Genomic DNA, 23,563 nt, shown 5'->3' with positions numbered 1-23,563 from the left:
GACAGATTCCTTCATAACCTGCAAATGAATTTAGTATTACTACAGTAGTAAAGTGCTACTTCTGGGAGAGCATACTTTAAAAAAGTGAGATGGAATCTCCTATATGCTTATGTAGAAGTAAATTGTTGTACTGAAAAATGAATGCATATTTTGGGTTAACATTGCCTTTAAACATTGCAACCAATTGTGCTGCAAGTCTTCAAAATATTTGAGCACTTAAAAATGTTAGGTCTCTATTTCTGAAACCATTTGCTTCAGCTCAATTCCAGATATTTACTCATTAAATGTATAGCTTGCCATTCCACCCAAAAATAGCATACAAGATAACTAAAATAGAATATGGGGGGGGGGACCCCCAAAGCCTAATTCATCCAGAGTGCATAAGTCATAATACATAAGTACATAAGAGATACAAACATAAAGATAGCTCCTTATGTTCTACTTTAGTAGACTACATTATTAGCCTTAAAATACACCTGGCATTTATTTTGCCAAGGGGGCAGAAGAGGATTTTACTGTCTTTTTGGAGTCCCTGTGGGCTATGGAGACCTGACCTTGGTGATCTGTCACTGGATATGGTGAAATGGACGACAGGGTGTTTAAAGCAATACATGCAGACTTTCATAACCCAAGTCTAGATCTCTTCATCTGACCCTTTCATAACTCATTCCTTGGGAACTAAGATCCCAGGTCCTTTCATCCAATTTTTTCCAAGGGTCATTTTGCTGAGGAAGGAGAGATCCATTAGGATCTTCACACATACACATAAAAACAAAGATTGTTACCACCTCTCTCTGGCTTCTATACAAGCATCTCCCCAAAGAACTGTCTCTTGATAGCCTGTTTTCCCAGGATGAAAGTGCAAAGCGTTTTCTCCCTAAATGGGGAATGGGATACTACATCCCCACTGGAGCAAGCAGAGATGCCCGTCTGAAACCTGGATCTGTGATTCTGAAAACCATTTTGCTTATCCCTGGACATTTTTTTTTTTGAAGGAGAAATGGCTCAGCATGAAAACACAGCTGTTCCCACCAGAGCTATGGTTTGCAAATCAATAATCTGGCTACATCTTTGTCAACCAGCTGAATTTCTGAAAATGTTTGGCTACTCCATATCAATTATGGAGTATGCTGTCAAAAAGAAATGTTTCATCAAATGTAACATCTCAGTTTATTACTGCATACACCTTTCTGATCATAGATTTGATAGGTTTTAAGGTGGGCTTGTTCTACAAGAAACTAAATTATAATACCTAAAATAGACCTTCACTACTTTTTTAAAGAACCTGTAATATACTAAGTCACCCAAATATAGATTGCTTCCCCTATTAACATTAGATATAAATTAGTATATTTTACATTTTATTATAGAAATAACAAATGCCTCAGCAAGTAATAGGAACTTACTGACCTTGACAGGGCTTAGAAGCTAAAGATGACTAGCATTGGGAGGGGAGACCATGGAAATCTCAGTTCTGTAAACTACACTGGGAAGCACAAATACATTGTGGAAAGCAGCAGCAAGCCACTTCTCCATGGCTGAAAACGACATGGACACTCCATATAAACACAAGGAGTCACGCTTGGAGTCTTCACTTTTTTAATAATGGAAACACTACATTTGCATCAAGCTATACAATACTAATACTATTTTGCATGCTCATAAGATAGCTTTCTAAAAAAAACCCATGGGTTACCTTAGGCTAAATTCCATTCACCTGAAGTGAGTACACATTGGAGGAAATTTCAAGCATTCCTTCTTACTTTCCATGTATATTTATACTTTAGCTTCTGTTTAATGTCTCATGTTATGCTTTGTCACTGTGACACTGATTCATTCTACATATGCAAATACAGTAGATGTTTTTCAGTGGCAAAGTTGATGTTTAATCCAAACAGTACTACCAACAAAGCCTCTGTTGATAAGTAGCTGCTAAATTAAGATGTTTAAAAATTACCACTGGAAGTATTTGGACTACTAGTACAACATGAGTTCTTGTAAATGTTTCAGCATCTAAATGTCAGATGGTTTTATTGATCCAATTCCCCAAATATCATCTCAATACTGAAATGTAGCCAAGATACTGTAGCTGAAGTATATCTGACACTGACTTAAGTTGCTGATTCACAGTAGAGATCTAATCTGTCTGTTCCCAAACAGGGGGGGCAAAAAGGTTTGAGTTTGAGCGACAAGATGACTTTCACATTTTACATAAACCATCCCTCTTACATTCAATACCCACAAAATAGGAAATGTTATTTTTTTTCTTTCTCTTCCAACCGAACTATTCTACATATAACAGATAAACATATATACATGTATATCAATTTATAGCACATGGAATGAGATGCAGTGGGCTGCACTTAGTGGAAACTATAGCAAAATATGTTGTTTATTTTTTTCCTAAAAAGGATCAGCAAAGGAACAGCAGCAGGTGCTAATCCACTGGAGGCATGCCAGGATCATAAGCTACTGGATACTCTGGGTCAGATCGGTTCACCAATGGAGCTAAATTTAAAGTCTTGGGAATTAAAAAAAAAAAAGAAAAGAAATATGTAAATCTCATGACAATTAACTCTTTAAAGTAAACACAATATATTAACTGAGGTTTGCACTTTTGAAGCTGCATTGCTAAGAACCAGAATCCAAAATGTTATGTAGAGTTGTTCTCAACTCCCACGACTCCTCAGCCATTCATATAAATCAGGGTGTAAGATTTAAGTAAGCTGGAAGGGCCAGTTCATTGTGAATCCAAGGATCACATCTGGAATAAATGCCAGGTGCTGGGCAGTTACTGGGATAAAAGCCAGCAGAGACTAAACTGAAATTGACCATTTCTGTCTGGAGCAGGTTTGACTTTCTATTGTCTCCTTATTATGTAGCTATAATTGGTACATCACCTGGGTTGGTAAATGAGGTACTTTAAGCCAAAATATATTACTTCTCCCATGTATGATGTCTTCAAAATAGGGAATATTTCCAGATGTAATCAAGGCATGGCTGATTACACGAATCATAAGAATCTCTTCTCCAAGACACAGAAAATTGGAAATTATTTGTGATAATTTGTGAAGTACTATACTAAAATAGTTAGGGTGTGCTCCGTTCAATCCTATCAAAGGGCTGCCTTCTCATAATAATGGATCTTTATATTTGCCTAGCTGATTCTTCCCTGTCCACAGTCCAGCAGAACTTTTCAAGTCTTTTCTATAGGTAATGAAAAATTCAGAAACACATTTCTTAGCATAACGCTACTAATCTAATTACTTATACAGTATAGTACACAACATAATGAATTGGGATAGGATAGTCTTGCTGTTGTATGGCTCTTCCCACCATTAATTATGTTCCTCTATAGGATTTAAACAGAACATTCAAACAATGGCAGGTCATTTCAGAATAACTGTGTTGTATTCCCACTACTTTAGACAAATACTTAAAAACAGGATATCCAATTTTGGCCCAACAGACAGAATGAAAAATGGAAAGCTGACATTTTGTGGTGAATTTCTCAGTGAGAAAACCTGGTAAATCCATCCTTTAGACTAGAAAAACAGTCCTAAACTAGCAGCTTAAGGGAATGCTTCTGTGGTTACTTAAAATCTTTCTTGAGCCTTTTTCCAAGCACATTTGCTATGTAACTTTCTTGTTGTTTCTGTATCTTGAATTCAGATGCTTGTTTCCTGCAAAACAACAATACATAACCATTAAAAAAAATAGCAACAGCCCCTATAAAATAATTCTGGTGTCAGATCAGGCGTCCTGAGTTGTCTTTGTTGGTATACTGAATAACTCAAATAAATAAATGGAGGGCTACCCTCATGTGTACCCATACAAAGTCCTTCCCAATATACACATAGTTGAAAAGATTTATTACCACTCCTGCTTAAGGGAAAACAGTAGGTGGTTGCTTAGCCAGTAATTGAGTTGGTTTAGATGTCATCATCATCATACATTCTTGGGAAAGGAAGGAAGGAAGGAAGGAAGGAAGGAAGGAAGGAAGGAATTATAGCAATCCTTGACCTTGTGGGCTTGATCCATCATATTTTCTCTTGCTTTGGTGTGACTGCAAGGAGGCTCACCCTTTTCTAATGATTTGGATCAATTGCAACTTCTAATGAAACCAGATTAACTGTGTTTAATCTTAACCACTTTACTGAAATAAGCTAACTTCATAACACGTGGCAACTCTAAATTAAGTATTATCTCATGGATATACCAAAGAAAGGGGAAGAGCATATCTGTTAAAACCATGTGATATCAAAATAGGCCTATAACCTTTGAAAACAAACTGGAAGGTGTGGCCAAAAGAAAGACAGATAGAAATGAAAAGAATAAAAAGCAGGAGACTCTGTTTATTTTAGGAAACCAACAACTGATAGAAACCAGATACCCTCAGGAAATAGGAATAATATGTGCCATTAACTATTATGCTTGCTTTTTCTTTGGATTACATATTGAGAACTAAGGAACTAACAGGCAGAGGACAATTTGAAGCCAAACATTATAGACATAACAAGGATTAAAATGGAAAGAAATTTATGTCAGGGAGGAAAACTCAACCATGCTACCTATAGTAACTGGACTGGAGCAGGTGGAAGCTGTGGCTGGAGGGCCTTTGCCCAGATTCATCTTGTATGCCAGTTGTGTCTATTCCTGGACAGGGAGGCCTTGGTCATAGTCACTCAGGCTTCGTCACTTCTTGGTTGGATTACTGCAATCTGCACTACATGGGGCTGCCCTTGAAGACCACCCAGAAGTTACAACTGATCTAGCATGTGGCAGTGTGCTCAGTGCTTGGCGTCTCTTGGTTTGTCCATATTGTTGCACAATGAGCTGCACTGGCTCCCAGCTTCTTTCTAGGTGCAATTCAACCTTTAAAGCCCCACATGGCATAGGCCAGGTTATTTGTGGGACTGCCTCTCCCTGTGGGTCTCTGCTGTTCCCACCAGGTTGGCTAGAGTGGGCACGCTCCAGATCCCTTCCCTTAAATGTTGCCATCTAGTAGGATCGAGGAAGCATGGCTTTTCTGTAGCAGCCTCTGCCCTGTGGGTCATTCTTCTTCTACAGATCTAGCAAGCTGCTGGCTTCTCCCCCAGGTACTGGGATAGGGTGAGATGGAAGCTTGTTGGAGGCATCCAAGGAGGATGGCTGTGGTGCCAAGTTTTAGTTTTTATGGATTTTTTTCCTTTTGTTTTACAGGCAGTCCTCACTTACCAACTGCTCGTTCAGCAATCATTCAGAGTTATAATGGCACTAAAAAAAGGAGATTTATGACCGGTCCTCAAACTTGCAGCCATCACAGCATCCCAGTCATGTGAGTGCCATTTGCGATCTTCACAGCCAGCTTCCAACAAGCAAAGTCAATGGGGGAACCGGCAGTAAGTCACAAGTTGTGGTCACATGATGTTGCACTTAATAACCGCAGGTGATTCGCTTATGTTTGTGGTCATGTGATGTTTCACTTTCCAACCATGTTGCTTAGCGATGGGGTTGCTGGTCCCAATTGCAGTCAGTAAGTGAGGACTACCTGTATTGCTGTTGTGAGCCACCCACAGTTGTGTTCTAAGATGGGCAGCCATACAAATTTTTTAAATACATACATACATACATTTTCACTGAATCTACTGGAAGTATTTTAAATAAAAGAACATCTGTCTTCTGCTGAAGTTAACAACGAATAATAGAGGGAGAAAGAAATATCAGCTCAAGGTACCTACTTTAAGGTTTGCTTCTGTTTGTTGATGAAGTGATGCAGTTCTTTGATCTCATTTTCTTTGCAGCTTAGAATATTTTCCTGCTTCTGAATATGGGTTTCAATTTCTATAACAGAAAATTGGGAGTCATTTAGTTTTCCCCTTCCTAAATCTCAAAAGATCACAGCAGAATCAACTGATGAGTTTTAATGAGTAGATCTGCTTCCCCTCCTAATTCTCAACATGCCCTTAGAATCCCAACCTTACACAGCAAATTTTAAGAGCTGTGTACCTTAAAAAAAATAAACAATAAGCAGATCATATTGCAATGTAGATGTTATTTTAAAGCATTCATTTAGAAGTGTTTCACTTTTAAAAAAAATCAGTACACCCTCCAAATGTTTAAAACATCTATTGAACTTACCTGTACATTTGCTTATAAGTTTGTCTTTCTGAAGTGACTGTTTCAGTGCTTTGCTGTTTACTCGAGAAAGTCTACAAAACAAGTAACAATGAAGCAGTTTTATTTATATATTTGATTTGCCAGCATCATTGACTACAGCTGGAATAGGGACTCCATACTTTTTTGGTCATATTTTGGATAAAATGAATTGGAGCTAATTATAAATATCACTTAAAGTACTTACCAGATTCATGTCTGAAACCACAGAATCGTCTGACCTGCACAACAGCGTCAGTTATACCCACAGATGGACTCCCTTTAAGCTTCTATTTATTTCATATATTTCTATTATGTTGTAGTGATTCAAAACATTCACATACAATTCTTTATAGCATTGAGTATTGTTCCATATAGTTGTAACAAATTAATTCTCTGAGTGTGACTCCTAATATAGGCATTCCCAACAGCAGTATCCATAGAGACTGTCAACAGGTTTGGTCTAATCCAGGGTTCTCCAAAGTGCTCAATAGGACTATCCATTATTGTTGCTGTTATTAGTATGATTATTTGTGGTACTATTAGTTAAAGTAATAAAGTTTATTAAATTATTTTCATACAATAAATATTTGGGGGTCAATGAACAATCTGAAACTTCATGAAGGGGTCGGTAAGCTGAAGAGTCTGGGGACCCCTGGTTTAATCTCAGTATTTACAGAGATAGCCAACAGCTCTCCACATTCCAGAACTTTGTTGCAAGTTTCAAATCTGCTGATTATATTTCTAAAAATAAACAGCATCTGATTTAACGGAATTAGCTATGCTTAAGTCTGAAACCAGTAACTGAAATGGCCCTGACTTTGCATATCTTCAGGTTTCATTTCTCCCAGCATTTAGATGATCACTGCTGCTGCTAGTAGTGCACGGTTGATTCAGAAGGTGGGAGAAGGGCAAGTAATGGCCCCTATAAGATGGACTATCTAATGGTTAATTTAAGGATGGTGAAGGTGATTTGGCAGCTTCCTTTTATCCCAGCCAAACTATAAAACCACTTCTGTTCATAGGGTTTCCCCCACCAAGTTACAAGCGTACGCGTTGTCAAATGCGTGTTTCTCCCTCTCAAGTTGTTTTGACAAAACATCAATCTCTCCTAGGGCAAACTCCAGATGTTCAGATGTTATAGCTAGGGCATTCTTCGTCTCTGCATGTTCTTTCTCTTCCTTCTGCAAATTAAAGTACAAATGAAGAATTCGTGTTTTTAGACTAAATGTTAACCAGTAAGTACCATCAATGTTCTCACCAACTTTCAAGTATTCAGGTAACTCTGAAACCATTATAATCTTACAGTGCAATTCTTACAAGTGGAAACAATAATAACACATGTAAAGTTTACATAATAACCAGGATGCAGCTCTTTCAGATATTACAGAAAATGTTCTTATTTCTGCCTTATCTTTACACAAGAGAAGAAATATCACAAATTAGTAACTGAAGCTTACGTACCTCTAGTTTCTTCACGATAGCTTCATATTGCTCCTTGTTTACTGAATTCTCTTCCTGTATTTTTATCTATTAAAAAAAGTTACATTTTGCAAATCATTTGTATGTAAAAACCTCTAGTTTCTTCACGATAGCTTCATATTGCTCCTTGTTTACTGAATTCTCTTCCTGTATTTTTATCTATTAAAAAAAGTTACATTTTGCAAATCATTTGTATGTAAAAATCTTATCATTCGGCCAGATCTAAACTTCATGCAATTAGGTATGTTGAGTTCAATATACTTAAGCACATCTAAGTATAAAATCAACCTGTTTAAAGATTATTTCAAAACAGTTATTTATTTTAAAGGACTACAACCATGTTCACACAACATGGCTGACTAGGAATCCGTTCTTCCAGTGAATTAACTGTCCAGTGGAAGTGTGTGACCTGGGATGTCTCACTCAGTTGTCCTTATGACCTGTTTTTTAGTTCTCACAATATGTGCAAAGGAGGCTGTCACATCCTTTTTATTAATTATATTTTCATTAGCACACACAACAAAACGTCTACAATGGCCCAACTGGGATAAGCATCTCCTTAGATAATCAAGAAGGCCTTCACTTCCCTCATACTTTTGTCTTTTTTTATTCACCCCACATGTGCTCATGGGAGAAAACTGAAAACAACCACAGAGTGCCTCGAGAGTCTCCATTTTTGTTAGGCCTACAAAGTTGTCTCTTTCGATGTACAAAGGAACAATTAACCTACATACCCTTCAGCTGTTTGCACAACACAGATGACCAGAAGTGAGGATGGGTTTTCTGACCACACTCAGCATAGCTGTAGCAACAGTGGCATGGAGAAAGGAATTTGAGTGACAAGCTCAGCATAGACATCTGGGGTAAATCCTTAAGAGTCTAAATGTGTCCTGCAGGCTATCTTTATACTGTAAGAATGATAAAACCTGCTGTAATGATCAGGGTTTCCAGACTTGTGTTTCTAGCAATGGCTATCATACTCTGGCCTTTCCCCACTGTCATCCATTACGTGTGAGACAGAATTCACAGCCACCGATTACCTTGGCAACAGGTTGAAGGACAGGCCACAGCCTCCAAACACAACTGTTCTATTACTTATTATGATTACTTATACTCAATTATATACTGGGCTCTCAACAAAATGTTGCAGAGTGAAGGGCTCGTATTTAGTACCCCTTTCAGAAGACTTAATTCCACTGCCTACCCCATTGGGTTTTCCAGTTCTTCCCCAATAGTCACCAGCATTAAAGATCTTTCCTGCTGAACTGAACTGCTCTCCCCTATGCTGCCTGTTTCAAGTCAGTGTGGTCACCTGACTGCCCTCCAAGATGAAGAGTGGGAAAAAAAATCCTAGCAGATTTTCCACATCGCTACCTTAACCCTGATACAGGACAGCTAAGCCTGTTCCACTCATGGGCTGGGGACATGATAAAGACAACATCACGCAGAACTCACCCAACAAAAGGGCATGTTAGATGCGGGTGGGGAAAGACCCTGGGCCCACTCAAGATACTGGTATAATGTTTTAAAGATATTTCTGAGTGTTTGCAAATCTTGGCATTCCTCAAAGTTGACTGAAGCAATGGAGCAGTTTTAGAGACATGCTCCTCATTCTCAGCAAACATGAAAAAATAAAGATTTGGATATAGTACTAGGATGTCCGGTAAACTACCGGGCTTCCTCCGGTGTGGCTTCTGCCCCTTTCCCGGTCGGAACAAGGCGACTTCGTGCTGCTGTTCGCCATCAGCTCCTTGGCCAGGTTTTTCAAGTGTACAGGACTTAAAGTCCCAGACTTCTGAATTTAGGCTTATCGTAGTCCAACGCATCCGGAAGCGCGAGAGATTGAGGGAAGCACCTGCCCCTGCCCCACCTTTCGCCTCAGTTTGTCCAGTAAAACCTCCTGGACCTCGATCAGCTCTCTCAACTGTTGGAAGGCCGCTGGCGATGCCATTGAGCGCCGGCTTTCGCCCGGTGAAAGTAGGAGCGCTTCCTCGCCTGGCCAGTCGAGCTCCGGCCAATCCAGCTCCGCCCCAGCGATTCAGCCTCGAGAGCTGCCCCCCGCTCCCGCCGCCGTCAAAAGTAACCAGGAGAGGCGCGAATCCGCCTCGTTTTGAATACTCCGAGGGCGCTGCTATTGGCTGAAGGCACGAAGCGCCTCCTCTCCGTTCGGAAAGGGAACTCTTCGTGTCCTCGAGGGAGGGGCCGAGCCTGGGCAAGGGGTAGAGCTTTGCTTACCTAGGAGGTCCGGCGGTCTCCCGCTGTCTTTGCATTTGGCCGAGCGCGGTCGCGGGTGGCGTTCCCGTGACGCCTCCCTGCATGGCGGCGGGAGGGCGGCCCTGTAAACCGGATTGTTCATAATGAACCGAGTGCCAGGTTCGCACGGCTCAGACAGCCGGCCCCTTTTGAATCTAGCGAGTTGGGCAAGCCCACTTCATCGGGCAGCAGCTTTGAGGTTACGCCTGAATTTGGAGGGCAAAGGAAAGACAGATACCAAGTCTGGTCGTTGCTTGCTGGGAAAACTCTACTTCATTTCTTGGCTTGACTGTTACTTTCTTTCTCTGGCCTTACCTTCTCGCTCTTCACAAACTGGGGCTGCATAAGGAACCATGGTTTACGTATGCAATCCCAGAACAATTGCACTGACACACCACCGTAAACTAGCCACACGGCTACTGTATTGAGTAAGTGCAGCTGCCTAGTTTGTGGCAAACAGAATTATCTTTTGTATTCGGCACAGACTCTTCATTTTGGCTTCTAATGGTATCCGCTTGACGGCGCTCTTCTGCCCTGCTCGAGATGGCCGATGTGTCTTTTTCTGGTTTTCAGTCTATGTCCCTATGAGATACTTTATCACTTACAAATCAGTGTTTGTAAGGATTTGATTGCCGTAATCCAGCCCCAAACAAAGGCAACAAATCTGATGTGAGTTTTAATACTCATATCTTTTATTTTTTTTATTTTCATACAACACAGCCACTAGTTGTCTTTTTAAAGCATTACATTTAATTATTTCTTTATAAAACACACACACAAAAACACACAAAATTTTGTTTCTCAAGCCAAGGGTGAAATCTTTAACAGCAGATGCACTGAAGTGACCCAAGAGTGTGGTCAAATGAACAAGAACTGTATACTTCAGATTCACAAATTGCTCTGGCAAAGTGTGTATTTTTTTTTCTAAATAAGGAAAGCATTTTATTCATTAATCCTCTGGAGCATTACACGCCTAAATATTTTCTGAAAAATGAACTATACAATAATGATTCAATGCTATCATGTAGTCACCATGTTGCCAATATATATGTATATTCAGAGAAATAAATATCACCAATTATTTAAACATTTAAATAAATAAAAAAACAGCTGGTTCTTGATCTGAAATAAATAATGAGAACATTTTCAGAACTCATGCACATCTGAAGAACATTTAAAAAGAAACTATTTCACAAAGGCTGAACCATGCCTTTAGTTTACGCAAAAATCTGCTATAGATTTACCTATAGCCTAAATGGGATAATCAGTCAAAATACAAAGTTAATTTTGGATATCAAAATTCAGGAGCTTGGTTTTCCAGCAATTTGCAATATAAACATTTGTAAAATACAGCTGATGAAGCAGGGGTCTTTCAAAATAAATTTAATGAGAACCGTTTAATCCTGAAAGGTACTGTATCTTAAGAATACTTCCATGTACAAGCCTGCATCTGTTCAGCAAGGATGCAACACTGGGGTGTGTGCGGTCAAGTGAATTGTGAGAGGAACACTAAGGATAAACCATGGATCTCAAAATGATAGAGCAAACTCTTTAAGCATATCTGTTAATTGCCTTGGAGGAAAGTACAGTATTTCATAAAACTCACTGTTATGTACCGATCGCATTATGCCACATTCATCTCCTTTCATCATATAATTAAAATCTTTAATCACACAAACTTTCAAGGCCATCATCTTATATAACCCTATTCTTTTCAAGGCTATCCTATTTCGGGGGATTGTTGTATGTTTTATTTTGGTAGTGAATTATTTATGACCCTGTGTTCAGATGTCATACAAAAGGAAGAGGAAAGAGAAGCAAACACTACAGCTGCTGTTCTATCACAGCCCAATGGATAAGGTTAGCCATTTATACTGGTAGAAAAAGGTTATGCCAAATGTTTCCAGCCAACAGATCCTAAGAAGGCAAGGATTTCATCTCTAGACTTTGTAGTCAGGCAACATTCATTGAGAGAACATAAGGGTTCTGCGTGGAAGCCTCACTTGAAAGCAGCTGTAGTTACAACCATATTGCTTATGTCACAAGTGAAATGACCTTTGCAAAGAAATTCACCAAAATCTGTGCATTGATTGGATTTTAGCATGCCCCTCCAAACAAAACATTCAGCGCACAGGATACCAGCACCACGCTGTGACAACACCTTCCTTAGTTTGGCACCTCCACATATATTGGGATTGGAACTCCCAGAATTAACAGTGTAGGGATCAGATGATGCGTTCCGATCTCAACACATCTGAGAGGTACCAGCCTAAATTACTCTGATAGCAAAGTTTAGGCTTAGGCCAACAGAAATGTAATGCAGGTCACAATACTGTAATACTTACTTGGAAATAAATTCCATTAGCCTGCCTAGAGCTTTCCTCTGAGTAAATATGCACAGGATTGCTCTAGGCCAGTGTTGTCCAAACTTGGCCACTTTAAGATGAGTAGACTTCAACTCCCAGAATTCCCCAGCCAGCCATGCTGGCTGGGGAATTCTGAGAGTTGAAGTCCACTCATCTTAAAGTGGCCAAGTTTGGACAACACTGCTCTAGGCCAAAGGTTGGAACCTAGCTCACACTCTCATCTGTGAGGCCGCCTGGTTTGGATTCTCTCACAGAACTTTACATCGTGCTCTGGAGACCTAAGGCCATTTTCTCCTCTTCGTGTACAAGTCTGATCTGGCAACAGGAATACCAATCCACCCTCGTCCATTGGTCAAATAAGGGGGTGTTGCTCCAGTTCCTGCCTTCTCTTCTCTCCCTATTTTCTTTTGTATTGTGTTTTTAGATGATGAGCCTGCAGAATCTCCATGCAGCACTTTAGGTTTTCCTAGTGCTTTCTGCATTACAACATAACAAAAACAGTATATCCTTAAGATACTCCTGTAAGTTCTCTTGAAACTGAACTGTACATAGGTTTATACAGTATATATGCCTGTGCAAGTATCTATATGCACACAAATGAAAGACTAGGACCACCCTTCCTCTTCTATGATGTCTTGCAAGGTAAATGTTGAGAAACCGTAGGCTCAATAAGCATGATGGCTATGATCCTGCAAAGCACCTACTTGGTACTTGAACGGTGGCAAAGTATCACATGAAGACTGTAACAAAATGTAAGTAAACGAAGAATCACTAACATGAAAATACTACTGGACCCTGGAACTAAATATACTGTATACACTACAGCAAGTGCTGCCTCTATGTCTCAGTTCATACGCAGTTTTCATGAACACAATAATGATTCTGTGTCTAGTTTGTATGAGATGCTTTTCTCTCTTGATGCCTTTCCTCTTCATTGTAAAAGGAAAAGAGAGTCTAATGGAAATTCCTGCCAATAGAATGGATGACTTATCATGACTGTTCTCTCATGCCTCTGCCAGTTGGCGACTCCTTTGAATCCCTATGAGGTTGGAGAGCTTTTCACAGTTCTCAAGTTTTATGGATTCGGCTTTCTGCTTCAGTCGCTCATCTCGGTATAGCTTGGCCAAATTAGATAACTCTGATTCTGAAAGATAAAATATAGATGTCAATGATGCTTGTGAAAAATATTAATATTTAAAATTTTATATTAATTCCAAAGCCTGAGGTATGTTGGCTTGGTCAAAAAGAAAAGCTACTTAAACACAGAAAGGTATGAATATAATTCTTAGATACAACTGGCAGAACAGCACTCGTGAGTGCTGTAAAACCTAGTAATTAGAGAAATTCTTTGATACAGGCTGGGATATCAGAACCATAAACAACTTTATTTATGTAGACAAATGGTTAACATCAAACACACAGATTTCATGTTGTCAGGGTCCTCTACAGCAGAGTGAATTACGTTATCTGTATTTTTGCTATATATCACTTCTAAACAATAGTCTTTTTGGCAGCTCAGCTTGTTATATCTCATTCTTTGTGAGTGTTTTTTTAAATCTAAATTTGAAAACAGTGCAGGATGCTTAGGAAAAGAACAAAACTTACTTTGCTGTTTTTCTTTCCTGCAACTAGTTTGGATATGATCAATATAATCTTTCTCAATATGTTTTTCAAGTTCTTCAAGTTCTTCTCCATGATAATTATTTTCAAAGTTTTTATCCACGTAATAAGGTACCTGCAGGTTTTGTGTTTCTCTAACAACAGTGTGCCCTAGAGACCTGTGATATTAAACAAGAGGGAAATAGATTGTTTTATTTACAAACCAGAAATATCTTTTGTCCAATTAATACTTCTGTTTAACATTTCCTGCTTTCTGCAAGCAAGCAAGGGGAATCACTGACATGGCTCAGCAGAAGCAAAATGTGGCTGACTATGAACAGGCCCAATATCCTCTCTCCCAAGTGATGCAGCTATAAACCACCTCTTTCTTATAAACTGTTTTAAAACAGTTGTGTCCTGTAAAATGATCAGGAGCACTACATCCAGCAGAAGTAGCCAGAGAAACTAATCATAAACTCCTTAAAACAAACCACGAGTCCCATCTCAAACATGTTTTGACCAGAAGAAGCTACTCCGCTGTATTTACATGACGCAACTTTAAGATAAAGCAGGAGTGGTTGATCTGCAGCTGCATCATCTCTGTGAAGAGGGAAGCTTTGATTCTGTTATTACAATAAAATGTATTTCTTTGTTCTAATCCATTTACATAATCCTATGAAGTTCAGAATCTTGCCCACATATCATGGTTTACACACAAAAGCTTTTGAATACAACCCAAAAGAATTATAGATTTTTCAGTTTTTCAGTAGTTAACTATCATGAGGTTTCTGGGGGTTTTTTTTAGTTCATATCATTTCTGAAAGGCACAGGCTCACAATCTGGAAGATGAAACAAATTAAGAGAAGATGTAACATAATGCTTTTGGAAGAGTACTAACATAACCTCTTTGCTATCTATTTTATTTGTAGTGTCTTTCCTTTAAAAAAAAAATCTATCCTGGCTCTATGCCTAATCAGAGTAGCAAACAATACTTATCTTACCATCACAAAATCTACTAAAAAGAGAGAGAAAGGGATTCTGCAATATTGGTGCAACCGCTTTGGAGGTTCTAAAATTTGTCTCCATTAATTCTGCCTCTGTTGTAAACAAGATACAGAGAAGGGAGGATACAGGACCATAGGGAAGGAAGCATTCCTACAGGTTTCCTAGACCTGTATCATTTAAGGATGTTATTATAGACAGTAAATGTCTGAGTTCCAGCCTCTGTTCGGTGCTCTTTTTATTTGTTTTAAATCTAACCATATTTCATATGCAATAAAGCAACCTTCCACAAACTGGGGTCCTTGTGATACATTGAGATTCCAACTCCCAAAATCCCTAGGCTGCCTTGTAATCTTGCTTTTACACTCTTTTTTAAAAAATACCATTCTGCTTAAAGTGGCTACTTACAAAGTAAGTGGCATTTTTTCTGATTAATTTTTATTTAAAATTGCCTGGTACAAAAATGATAGGTAACAGTTTAATTATTTCCTATCCATCCTTTGGCATCAAAATGTTTAAACTGGAAATGGACTTTCCTTGAAGGCATCGTGGATCTTAGTGTAATGTATTCAGATAAGAAAAGAAAAAAGAAAAGAAATACCCACATTTTTAATGCTTTAATGCTTTCTATAGAGCACTAAGTCAGAGTAGTTTATATGTTTAATGTGCCATCTTTCAGACAATTTTCAACACAGAAGTTAAATTCTCTCTTCAAAAACATAGTCAGCTTGGAATGTGTATAGCTACGGGGTAAAAAGCTTTTCAACTTAATTGCCATTTATATATATAACAAAGTAGAGGCCCCTTCTGGCACAAAGATTAAACCTGGTGTTGGAAAGTTAGTGTCAAGAAGTGGCCTCTATTCTCCCAGGTGAGCAAAGAAACTGATCTAGACTTACGATTTAAAGAAGAGGCTGTAGGGTGGATTAGTAGCCATCAGTTGAGTTACTATTGATACAACTATTATAATAAAGACTGGCAGTAACTGGATAAATGCTGAGTAGGTATTCTGGAAATGAAAACTATGATTAGTGAAGCATACAAGGACAAAATGAATGAAAATGGTAGCACAATCATCCCCAGATAGGGGGCTATGTTTTAATTTAGAACAAAAGTAAGTATCGGCAAAAACGTAGTACTTTTGATCAAGTCACTTGCCTATAGGGGCAAAATCTGAGCAAATCTGACATTGCAGTGCAAGGCATTAATGAATTATCAAGTTTTACATTAATTTTGCCCCCCCCATTACTACACCAAGCTCTTTTTTCTGGTCTGAAAAATGAATGCCCATTTACTTCAGGCTGCTGGACCCTTTAGAACTATCCCCCACTCTTCTAATAACATAAAAAATTAACATTAAATCTTATGCCAAAAACTCTCATGGTTTCAGTTTTGGAAGGTCTGTTTTGTTTGTGGATGCAAGCTAATTTGACGGTGCCCAAGGGTCAGAAAATGCTGACTCTTGATTTTTAGGTTTTAGACAATCATAAATCGTCACTCAGAGTTGGGCAGCATACTATTATTATTATTATTATTATTATTATTATTATTATTATTATTATTTCCTTCTTCTGCCTTGTACTCTTTAAATGTGTTCTAGAAAGTTGGGTAGAACAAGTTTGAAGCAAATTTGGGTACTAGGATGACTGCTTGTTCCTGTTCTAGCTCCTATTTTCTTTAGAAGAATGAAAAAAAAAAGGCTGGAGATCTGGGAAGCAGAACCATTTAGAGTTTAGTTTGACAAAATAAATATCTAATTCAAATTCAAAGGAAGGTGTATTGTCACTGAGTGAGAGAGTTGGTCAATGTGCTATGCAAAGAACAGCTTGTGGCTTAGAGAACAACAAAGGGGAAGTTAGAGACTAAATATTGCCCATCCATCCATCTATAACAAAACAGTGAAGATTTTGTTAATCAGTTCAGAGATTTAAATTCTTTCTCATACTGTAAAAATAATTCAACGTACTTTGTCTTTTATGGTTAATTTCTCATCAATGATACACTCAGCACTAACTGTACAACCTTGGTAACTCCTTTGTCCACTTACTGATATTATAATTCTACATCAATTAAAAAAAAATCTTCCAAAGGAAACACCATATAGTTCAGTGGAATTTGTAGCCAGATTTTCATAAGACTGCAAATGCTTTCAGAATCTTTCTTAGAAGAGCAAGTTACAATTAAGAGCCTTCCAAGATCCATAAATACCACTTCATTTTAAAATAGTTCCAATGTTTATTAATTATAAACAAAACAAGAATTCTTCCTATGGATAGGCAACAAATCAGCACTGATTATGTATGATTATAACTCTTTCCCTTCTCGTGTACCTGTGGTCTAATTTCTTCCTCCTGTTCATTCTGGGTCCATGTCCTCTCATGTCTGTTCCGCTGTGGATAACATGGGGGGTCCATTGAAGAATTGGAAAACATATGTATATTTCCTGTTGAAATAGCAATAAAACAAAGATGCCATTCTCATCCCTTCTTTATGACTTTTTGCTTGTGTCATAAGACCCTAGAGTCTTATTTTATTTTTAAAAGCTAATTTCCAACTTGGCTTGCTTTTTTATAAACACAAGAGCGCTTTTGTTTCATTAAAAAGATGATACTTCCTATGCTGTTCTCACTGCCCTGAGTTGACTTTCAAGGGGCTGCATGTTCCAGTAGTGGGAACATCTGGTGAGCAGAATTCTACATGTGGAACCTGGGATCCAAACATTCATCTGTAATACTTGCTTTATTAAGGCAAAAAAGGAATACAGTGCAACTGTAGAATTACATGGTTTTTCCCATTTCTGGTGACATCACAAAGAGTCAAGATTACCACAACTGATGTAATAACATATGCAGACTACCAAAACTGAAGGAGTAAACCAGTAAAATTAAACCAGTAACAGCCAAATCACCTTAGGACAAAACCAAACCATGTAGGTGACCTATAAGTTAGCTAGATTTCTCAGAGCTGCAGTATGAGCCAGTTTAATAACATTAATGTAGAGCAGAACAGCCTTCTCAAACTTGTATGCCTGCAAATGTATTGACTACATTCCACAATTGTTTAATATCAGTTGGAAAAAATGAGAATTTTAACCCAGTAAACCTGGAGCACCTCAGGTTGAGAGGAAACCAAAGTACTGCACTATTAAGAGTAGGCTCAGTCTGAACAATCGAGGAAAGCTGTTTTGCTTCCTATCCTTCATAGCTATAGTGCTATGAAATGGCCTAGTTGAAGTAGCATCATATCTTGTTGAGTGGCCACATATGCAATACTTGTTAAGAAAATATAGCTTATAGTTCTCTGGAAGCTTCAGATACTCATAAAAACTGTATCTGGAGCTTCATTAGTAATTAATAGCAAAAGAGGGATGAAGAAGGCCACCTGAACAGCAGCTTTCATTGCACTTTAAAGCATAGCTAAAAAGATACATATTCACCTGTTGGGAAATTCCCTCCAAAAAACATATTGAATATTTCTTCCGGTGTAATATCTGCTTCAAATTCTCTGTAATAGTTATAATGGTTGGGCACATTGGTATAAAAAGTGTCTCCTTTATCTCCAAATTGATCATACTGTAATCTCTTCTCAGGGTTGCTCAAAACTGCAAAAGCTGTGCCTATTGCTGTAGAGTGGAAAAGAAAATAAAGAAAACCAATCAAAAAACAAAACCAAATCTGATGAAATACATAACCATATTATAGGAGTAACCCCAACTAACAAGACATCTTTTTGTTCCACATCCAGCAGAAATGCCTAATGTTGTCTAATATTCCTATTCTTTTGTTTGAATATTGGGAGACTGTAATGGGTAAAAGAAATAACCTTGAGGAACAGGAGGAAGGCAACCAAGACAACTGTCAGATAAAAGAAATCTGAGTCTGGAGCAGAAATGTAATTTGAGAAAGTGTCTCAAACATGACCTCCCTAGTTCTCATGAAGATAAAAGGAGGGAAAAGGGAAACACATTCAGACTTACAAGATTATGTTATTATAACCTTATAGTAATAGTAGTATTAGTTTGTATATTTTTGGTTTCCAAATTTGGTCTACCTTGGAGGGCTGACAGAGACTGGCAGAAAATAATTAGCAACTGCCAGTTAAAAATGTTTAATAGATCAAACACAAGGAAACATGTAATTTACAATCCTCCATTTACTGCTGTATTACTAGATATCTTTGGAGAGCTGAACAGTTATAGGGCAGGGATAAAAAAAATAATTATGGCTTTAGGACAAATAAATCACTTTCTATGGTTCAAAAACCATTTTAACAATTCAAAGTTTTCTGATATCTAGAGGTTGCAACAAAATTTGAAGATCACCTCCTCCCTTAGTTCTGCCAAATAAAGACAAACTCAGCTGTGAGAAAGATAAATTTCCCAAATCACTTACTGAATAGAGGACCCCAAATGACATATTACAATATGTCAATGGTTTGGTTTAAACATGTTTCTAAATAAATCATTAATGACCTGATCCATGAACAACATAAAACCATAAATTGTGGTTTATAAACTACAATGACTGGGTTCATATCATGCTAATCCAAAACCAAGCTACATTGTACTCTAGCATGACATCAACTCTTCTACAGACAAGAACTTCTGATATCAATACCTGAGTATTACTTCCACTCTGATGTTAGAAAATAGGAAATTAGCTCTTTCTGAAGGAAAATTGTTTTTCAGCACAATACCAAAGAAACACAATCGGGAATAGACCAGAGGCTTTACAAGCCAACTTGCCTTAATGAAAACATCATCTCCCATACTAGAATAACTTTCCAAATGAGAGAGATTGCACTCATTTTGCATCCTTCCTGGTGATAACAACTACTGTACTTAATGACACACTCTCCTTGGAATGAGATCCCAATAAAAAGCTTGCCTTACCGTTCTCTTAAAAATGCATGGCCTGCCACCGTTTGTGTCCAATGGCAACACAAATATGGAATTTCAAATTGTTATATAATCTGGATGAGGACTCATACTAACCTGAGAAATTACATCAATCACTGATATAAGATGCTTATAAAAAAGCATATGTGAGGAAGACTCAGATAGAACTATTTCCCAAGAGGTGGCAACTTTAGAACCTTTCCTAGCATTTTACTTATACAAATACTACACTTGCTTATAGGAACATCTCCTAAAAATATCTTCGCATTGGCCAACACAGCATAGTAAGATCTTCATAGTTTGTTGTGGTCCCCTTCAAGCCCTTTCACCTACCTTTGAATGCATCTGTTGCTCCTGGAGCACAATTCTTGTCAGGATGAAATTTAAGGGCAAGTTTTCGGTAAGCTTTTTTTAGTTCTTCATCTTTTGCATCTCTTCCTACGCCTAGAATTTCATAGTAATTCTTACTGTCCTTTATTCTACAAAATAAGCACAATTCTTTAATTTTGTAACTTTTCTCCAAATAGCATTTACAGATTCTTCTTAGATACCCAAGCATACCTTCTGCCTAGTAAGGTGTTTTTCTAGTTTTATTATACTTTGCAGATCTGCTTCACTGATAGAAAGTGTTTCAGCTGCTCTTGGGCATTCAGTACAGTCCAAGTTAAAGTTCAGCTCTGAGAATTTAAAATGTAAGTATCCACAGAGGAAAGAGGGGTGAGGCTCCAAAAGATGAAAACTGTGTTGCACTATTGTGATGCCAGTTCCATTGCTTTTTTATATGTGTAGCGACAGACGAAAGGGGCAGAGCTTGGGTTGCAATGCTGCTTTCCTAATTCTGACAAAAGCCTCCGATCCTGCAGATGCCTCAGTGAGAACCCCTTGTCCTATGCTTCCTGGATCACCCAGCAGCTTTTGATATAATTAACCAAGATATATTTCTGAACTTACGCAACACACTAAGCCACTTGTAATCTCATGTTCAGAACTGGGCAACTACTGTTCTTCTGACAGTAAATGTGTGGGATCTTCTTAGGGTTCTACAGTATCCTCGTGTTATTCAAAACTGACATATCTACTGTACAACATATAAGATATAGGTGGCTCCATTCCAAATGAAACAGAGGGTTTAATTTCTTTGGTAGACCACTATCTGGAGTTAGGAATGCATTGAAACTGGGTCATTTAATTGAAATTCAGTGCATACAAGATAACATGCCCAAAGTGGAAAGAACTTTCCAAATCTGGAGTTCTCCAAATGTCTTGCTTCACAATTTTCATAATCCCTAGGCATCTTGGATAATAGGATACACAGCTCAACCCATTTGGTGAGCACCAGATTGGAGAATGTAGAGATTAGTTTTATAAATTAATTTATTAATTAAACAAACAACAGGTTGCAGGCCTAACAAGTAAGAACATGTTCTAGTTAGAGAAGTTTCTATTTACCTTTGCACTCCAAGTAACTGTTCCTTGGTGTAGGTCATGCTGCCTTCCCCACACGTTGACTGGCTTCTTCCACTGTCACACATACGCTCCTTTTTCATTCTCATACAGTCACTACAGCCACAGCAGTCAAAATTGTCTCTTAGTTCCTCTGATGGACATGGATTTCTTCTGAGCTCATCAATTAATGCTGAAACAATGATAGCCCTCCTATGTATATATATTTATCAAAGTGGATCACAAATCACATACTTTAAAATATCCATGCACAACTCATGTATATGGCCATGAACTTATAAAATACGTAAGAAAATACATAAGAAAACTGCTGTGCAAGTCCCTTAAAATCATGATATACCCTTCTCGCCACATCTTGTTTTACCTATTTAAACTCTGTCTAACAATGTGCAATAATATAGCTTTTCTTTTTTGAGGAAAGCTTACTACGAAGAATGTTAAACAGGTATATTTTGAAAAGATGATAAGCAGGGACAATAATTCAGCAGCTTCCAAGATCACCATCACATAAGATTTGGATCTTTGGGACCAGTGTACACACACGTCTCACACAGCTGATTGTGTGTACTCTGTTGGAAACATCATTTTGAGTCAATATAGAAGTTCCTTCTTTGGTACAGGAAACAGAAAGGCAACTTAAAGTAAATTTCAGCTCATGTCTAACATGTGATCCAACAACAAGTGGGCATGTCAACCAAAGATTGTCATTAGTAATGTGGATTAAACCACTCATACAACCCTATTTTTATGCTGTATTTCTAGTCACCCTGCAAGTACATCCAGTGTACCACATTATATGTACCAGTGAAAGTTTTCTTAGATTTCTAGGTAGTTTTATGTACTGCAGTTCCTTGGGTCCCTTGCCCAAATTCATGATAGGCATGATAGGCAGAAAAGACCCCCAAAATTCAACACTTTGTTTCCTTCTAATCCCCCCTCACACCATTCTTTTGCATTTTAGTCTGTCCATGGTTCTCCAGAACTAAAGGTAACTTCCATTCTCAAACCTCATCCAAGCAACACTTCTTCCAGTGTTTACCCAGCCGCATTATCCTCCTTCTTTCCAAACCTCCATCATCTGTGACATATCAAAGTGCAGCTATGTTTATCTGCTGCAAGAAAAATGCATTTCAAAAGCGATTTCTTTTTAAATAGCAGCACAAAACTGTTGCAAACTACATGCGTGGATGATTGTCCTTCATTCGTAAATAAACACACACATATATTTGGACTGAGAAAAACTCGAAAGACCACGCAGACAAAAGGAAGGAATACATTTATACCTTTCTATGCATACCCGCAAAGTTTGCAAGTTCAATATTTGTATGCAACAGAACTTTCCATAGAAGCACTGCCTTCCTAAAGTACTATCGTTTCCTTTGTTCCCACGTGCATTTCTCATTTGACAAGTGCCCCAACATCCCTCTGATTAAAGCTGCAGTCACAATACGTCGGTCAGTCTGTAACGTATCACCAAGCTCTGTTCTCTGATAACCTGGCTCTTTGGTCACCGGTCTCCCCTAAGAAGATTTAAGTCCCCAATCAGCCGGTTTTGCCCGGCTCTGGCCGCGTCATCGGCGCGGAGCTTTACCTTCGGCCCAGCGCTCCCCGGGGCTCAGTACTGCCATTTTCCATCTGGTGGGAAGGAAGGATCCACCAGAAGCCGGGAGGGTCACGTGAGCACAGTGCAGCCTGGGTGATGTAGTTCTCGCGTGTTCAGCAGCTGCCCCGCCCCTTGCCCGGGCCCGGCGTTCTTGGCGGGAGAGGAACTGATCGCCCAGGTGCGAAGAGGCACGTGGAGTTCAGGGGCTCGCGCGCCCCTTGTGCAACTCGCAAGCGCGTCTCTTCCGAAACTGAGCGTGACTTTTCCACTCGAGTTTCCAATCCAAACCATGTCGGGCTTTCACCAGGGAAATAGAGAGCTAGAGCGGCACTCCTTTTGGCGCCCATAGAGAATAATCGAGAAGAGAGGCTTTTGCTTCAACATCCGGAGAGAACAAGGGAAAATGCAAGAATGTTATCATTTGGTGGGCAGGGCCGCGACTTGGAGGGAGCTCGGTTATGTATGTTGCGGTTAATGCATACAGAGGGCTTTTTATATTCCACAAGGTATACAAAAGATTCAGGCCTGGCTACGACTTTCAACGGTCGCGAGCACCGTCTGGGTCACCTCTATGGCAAAAGACTTCCCGGGCGACTTTTAGTACTAAAAAATCAGGAGGAGAATAAATTCTGCCAGCTGCGGCGTGCTTTCAAACGCCTCTATGGTTTCAGGGGCGTCACGTGGCCTCTTCTGGCCCCTCCCGCGAGCAGCCCTCCAGTGGCGTTGCTACGTCAGAAGCCTCCGCCACGGCTTCCGGCGCTT

The 23,563-nt window shown here is 38.8% G+C and overlaps 2 protein-coding genes across 4 annotated transcripts; both read right to left on the bottom strand.

The window, feature by feature from the left end:
* Nucleotides 1-1,582: 1,582 nt before the first annotated feature.
* SPATA24 (spermatogenesis associated 24) lies at nt 1,583-9,721 on the bottom strand. Of its 2 annotated transcripts, none has more exons than XM_088135254.1 (7): nt 9,488-9,721; nt 7,711-7,776; nt 7,189-7,319; nt 6,121-6,191; nt 5,721-5,823; nt 3,597-3,683; nt 1,583-3,207 (listed from the first exon to the last, which is right to left on the bottom strand). In XM_088135254.1, the coding sequence occupies exons 1-7, from the start codon at nt 9,566-9,568 to the stop codon at nt 3,132-3,134; spliced, it is 615 nt and encodes a 204-aa protein (XP_087991380.1). In that variant the 5' UTR covers nt 9,569-9,721; the 3' UTR covers nt 1,583-3,131. The 2 variants fall into 2 exon arrangements, with proteins under 2 accessions (XP_087991380.1, XP_087991376.1); XM_088135250.1 differs by lacking the exon at nt 7,711-7,776 and adding an exon at nt 7,600-7,665 and having other exon boundaries at nt 1,583-2,521; nt 9,488-9,707.
* An 829-nt stretch (nt 9,722-10,550) lies between these two features.
* Nucleotides 10,551-23,109, bottom strand: DNAJC18 (DnaJ heat shock protein family (Hsp40) member C18). Of its 2 annotated transcripts, none has more exons than XM_007429719.4 (8): nt 22,790-23,109; nt 21,184-21,370; nt 20,068-20,213; nt 18,274-18,459; nt 17,168-17,280; nt 15,737-15,846; nt 13,842-14,014; nt 10,551-13,380 (listed from the first exon to the last, which is right to left on the bottom strand). In XM_007429719.4, exons 1-8 carry the CDS (start codon nt 22,824-22,826, stop codon nt 13,241-13,243), a joined length of 1,092 nt encoding a protein of 363 aa, XP_007429781.1. In that variant the 5' UTR covers nt 22,827-23,109; the 3' UTR covers nt 10,551-13,240. The 2 variants fall into 2 exon arrangements, with proteins under 2 accessions (XP_007429781.1, XP_025023385.1); XM_025167617.2 differs by lacking the exon at nt 22,790-23,109 and adding an exon at nt 22,482-22,767.
* Nucleotides 23,110-23,563: the final 454 nt, after the last annotated feature.

This window comes from Python bivittatus, unplaced genomic scaffold, assembly GCF_059951505.1.
Source record: "Python bivittatus isolate LINGU-HERP-01145 unplaced genomic scaffold, Pbiv_v1 ctg000020_np1212, whole genome shotgun sequence".
Taxonomy (NCBI): Eukaryota; Metazoa; Chordata; class Lepidosauria; order Squamata; family Pythonidae; genus Python; species Python bivittatus.
The sequence above is the reverse complement of the archived record's forward strand: the minus strand, read 5'-3'. Positions and strand labels throughout refer to the sequence as shown.

What these genes read in the sequence shown, in the direction of transcription:
- DNAJC18 (XM_007429719.4), bottom strand. Translation starts at nt 22,826, where the DNA reads ATGGCAGTACTGAGCCCCGGGGAGCGCTGGGCCGAAG. An exon ending in CAGTTACTTGGAGTGCAAAG is followed by an intron (nt 20,214 to 21,183) that starts GTAAATAGAAAC and finishes CTTATTTTGTAG; the next exon opens with AATAAAGGACAGTAAGAATT. An exon ending in TGGAGGGAATTTCCCAACAG is followed by an intron (nt 17,281 to 18,273) that starts GTGAATATGTAT and finishes CTATTTCAACAG; the next exon opens with GAAATATACATATGTTTTCC.
- SPATA24 (XM_088135254.1), bottom strand. Translation starts at nt 9,568, where the DNA reads ATGGCATCGCCAGCGGCCTTCCAACAGTTGAGAGAGCTGATCGAGGTC. An exon ending in CTATCGTGAAGAAACTAGAG is followed by an intron (nt 7,320 to 7,710) that starts GTTTTTACATAC and finishes TTTAATTTGCAG; the next exon opens with AAGGAAGAGAAAGAACATGC. An exon ending in ACTTATAAGCAAATGTACAG is followed by an intron (nt 5,824 to 6,120) that starts GTAAGTTCAATA and finishes TTTCTGTTATAG; the next exon opens with AAATTGAAACCCATATTCAG.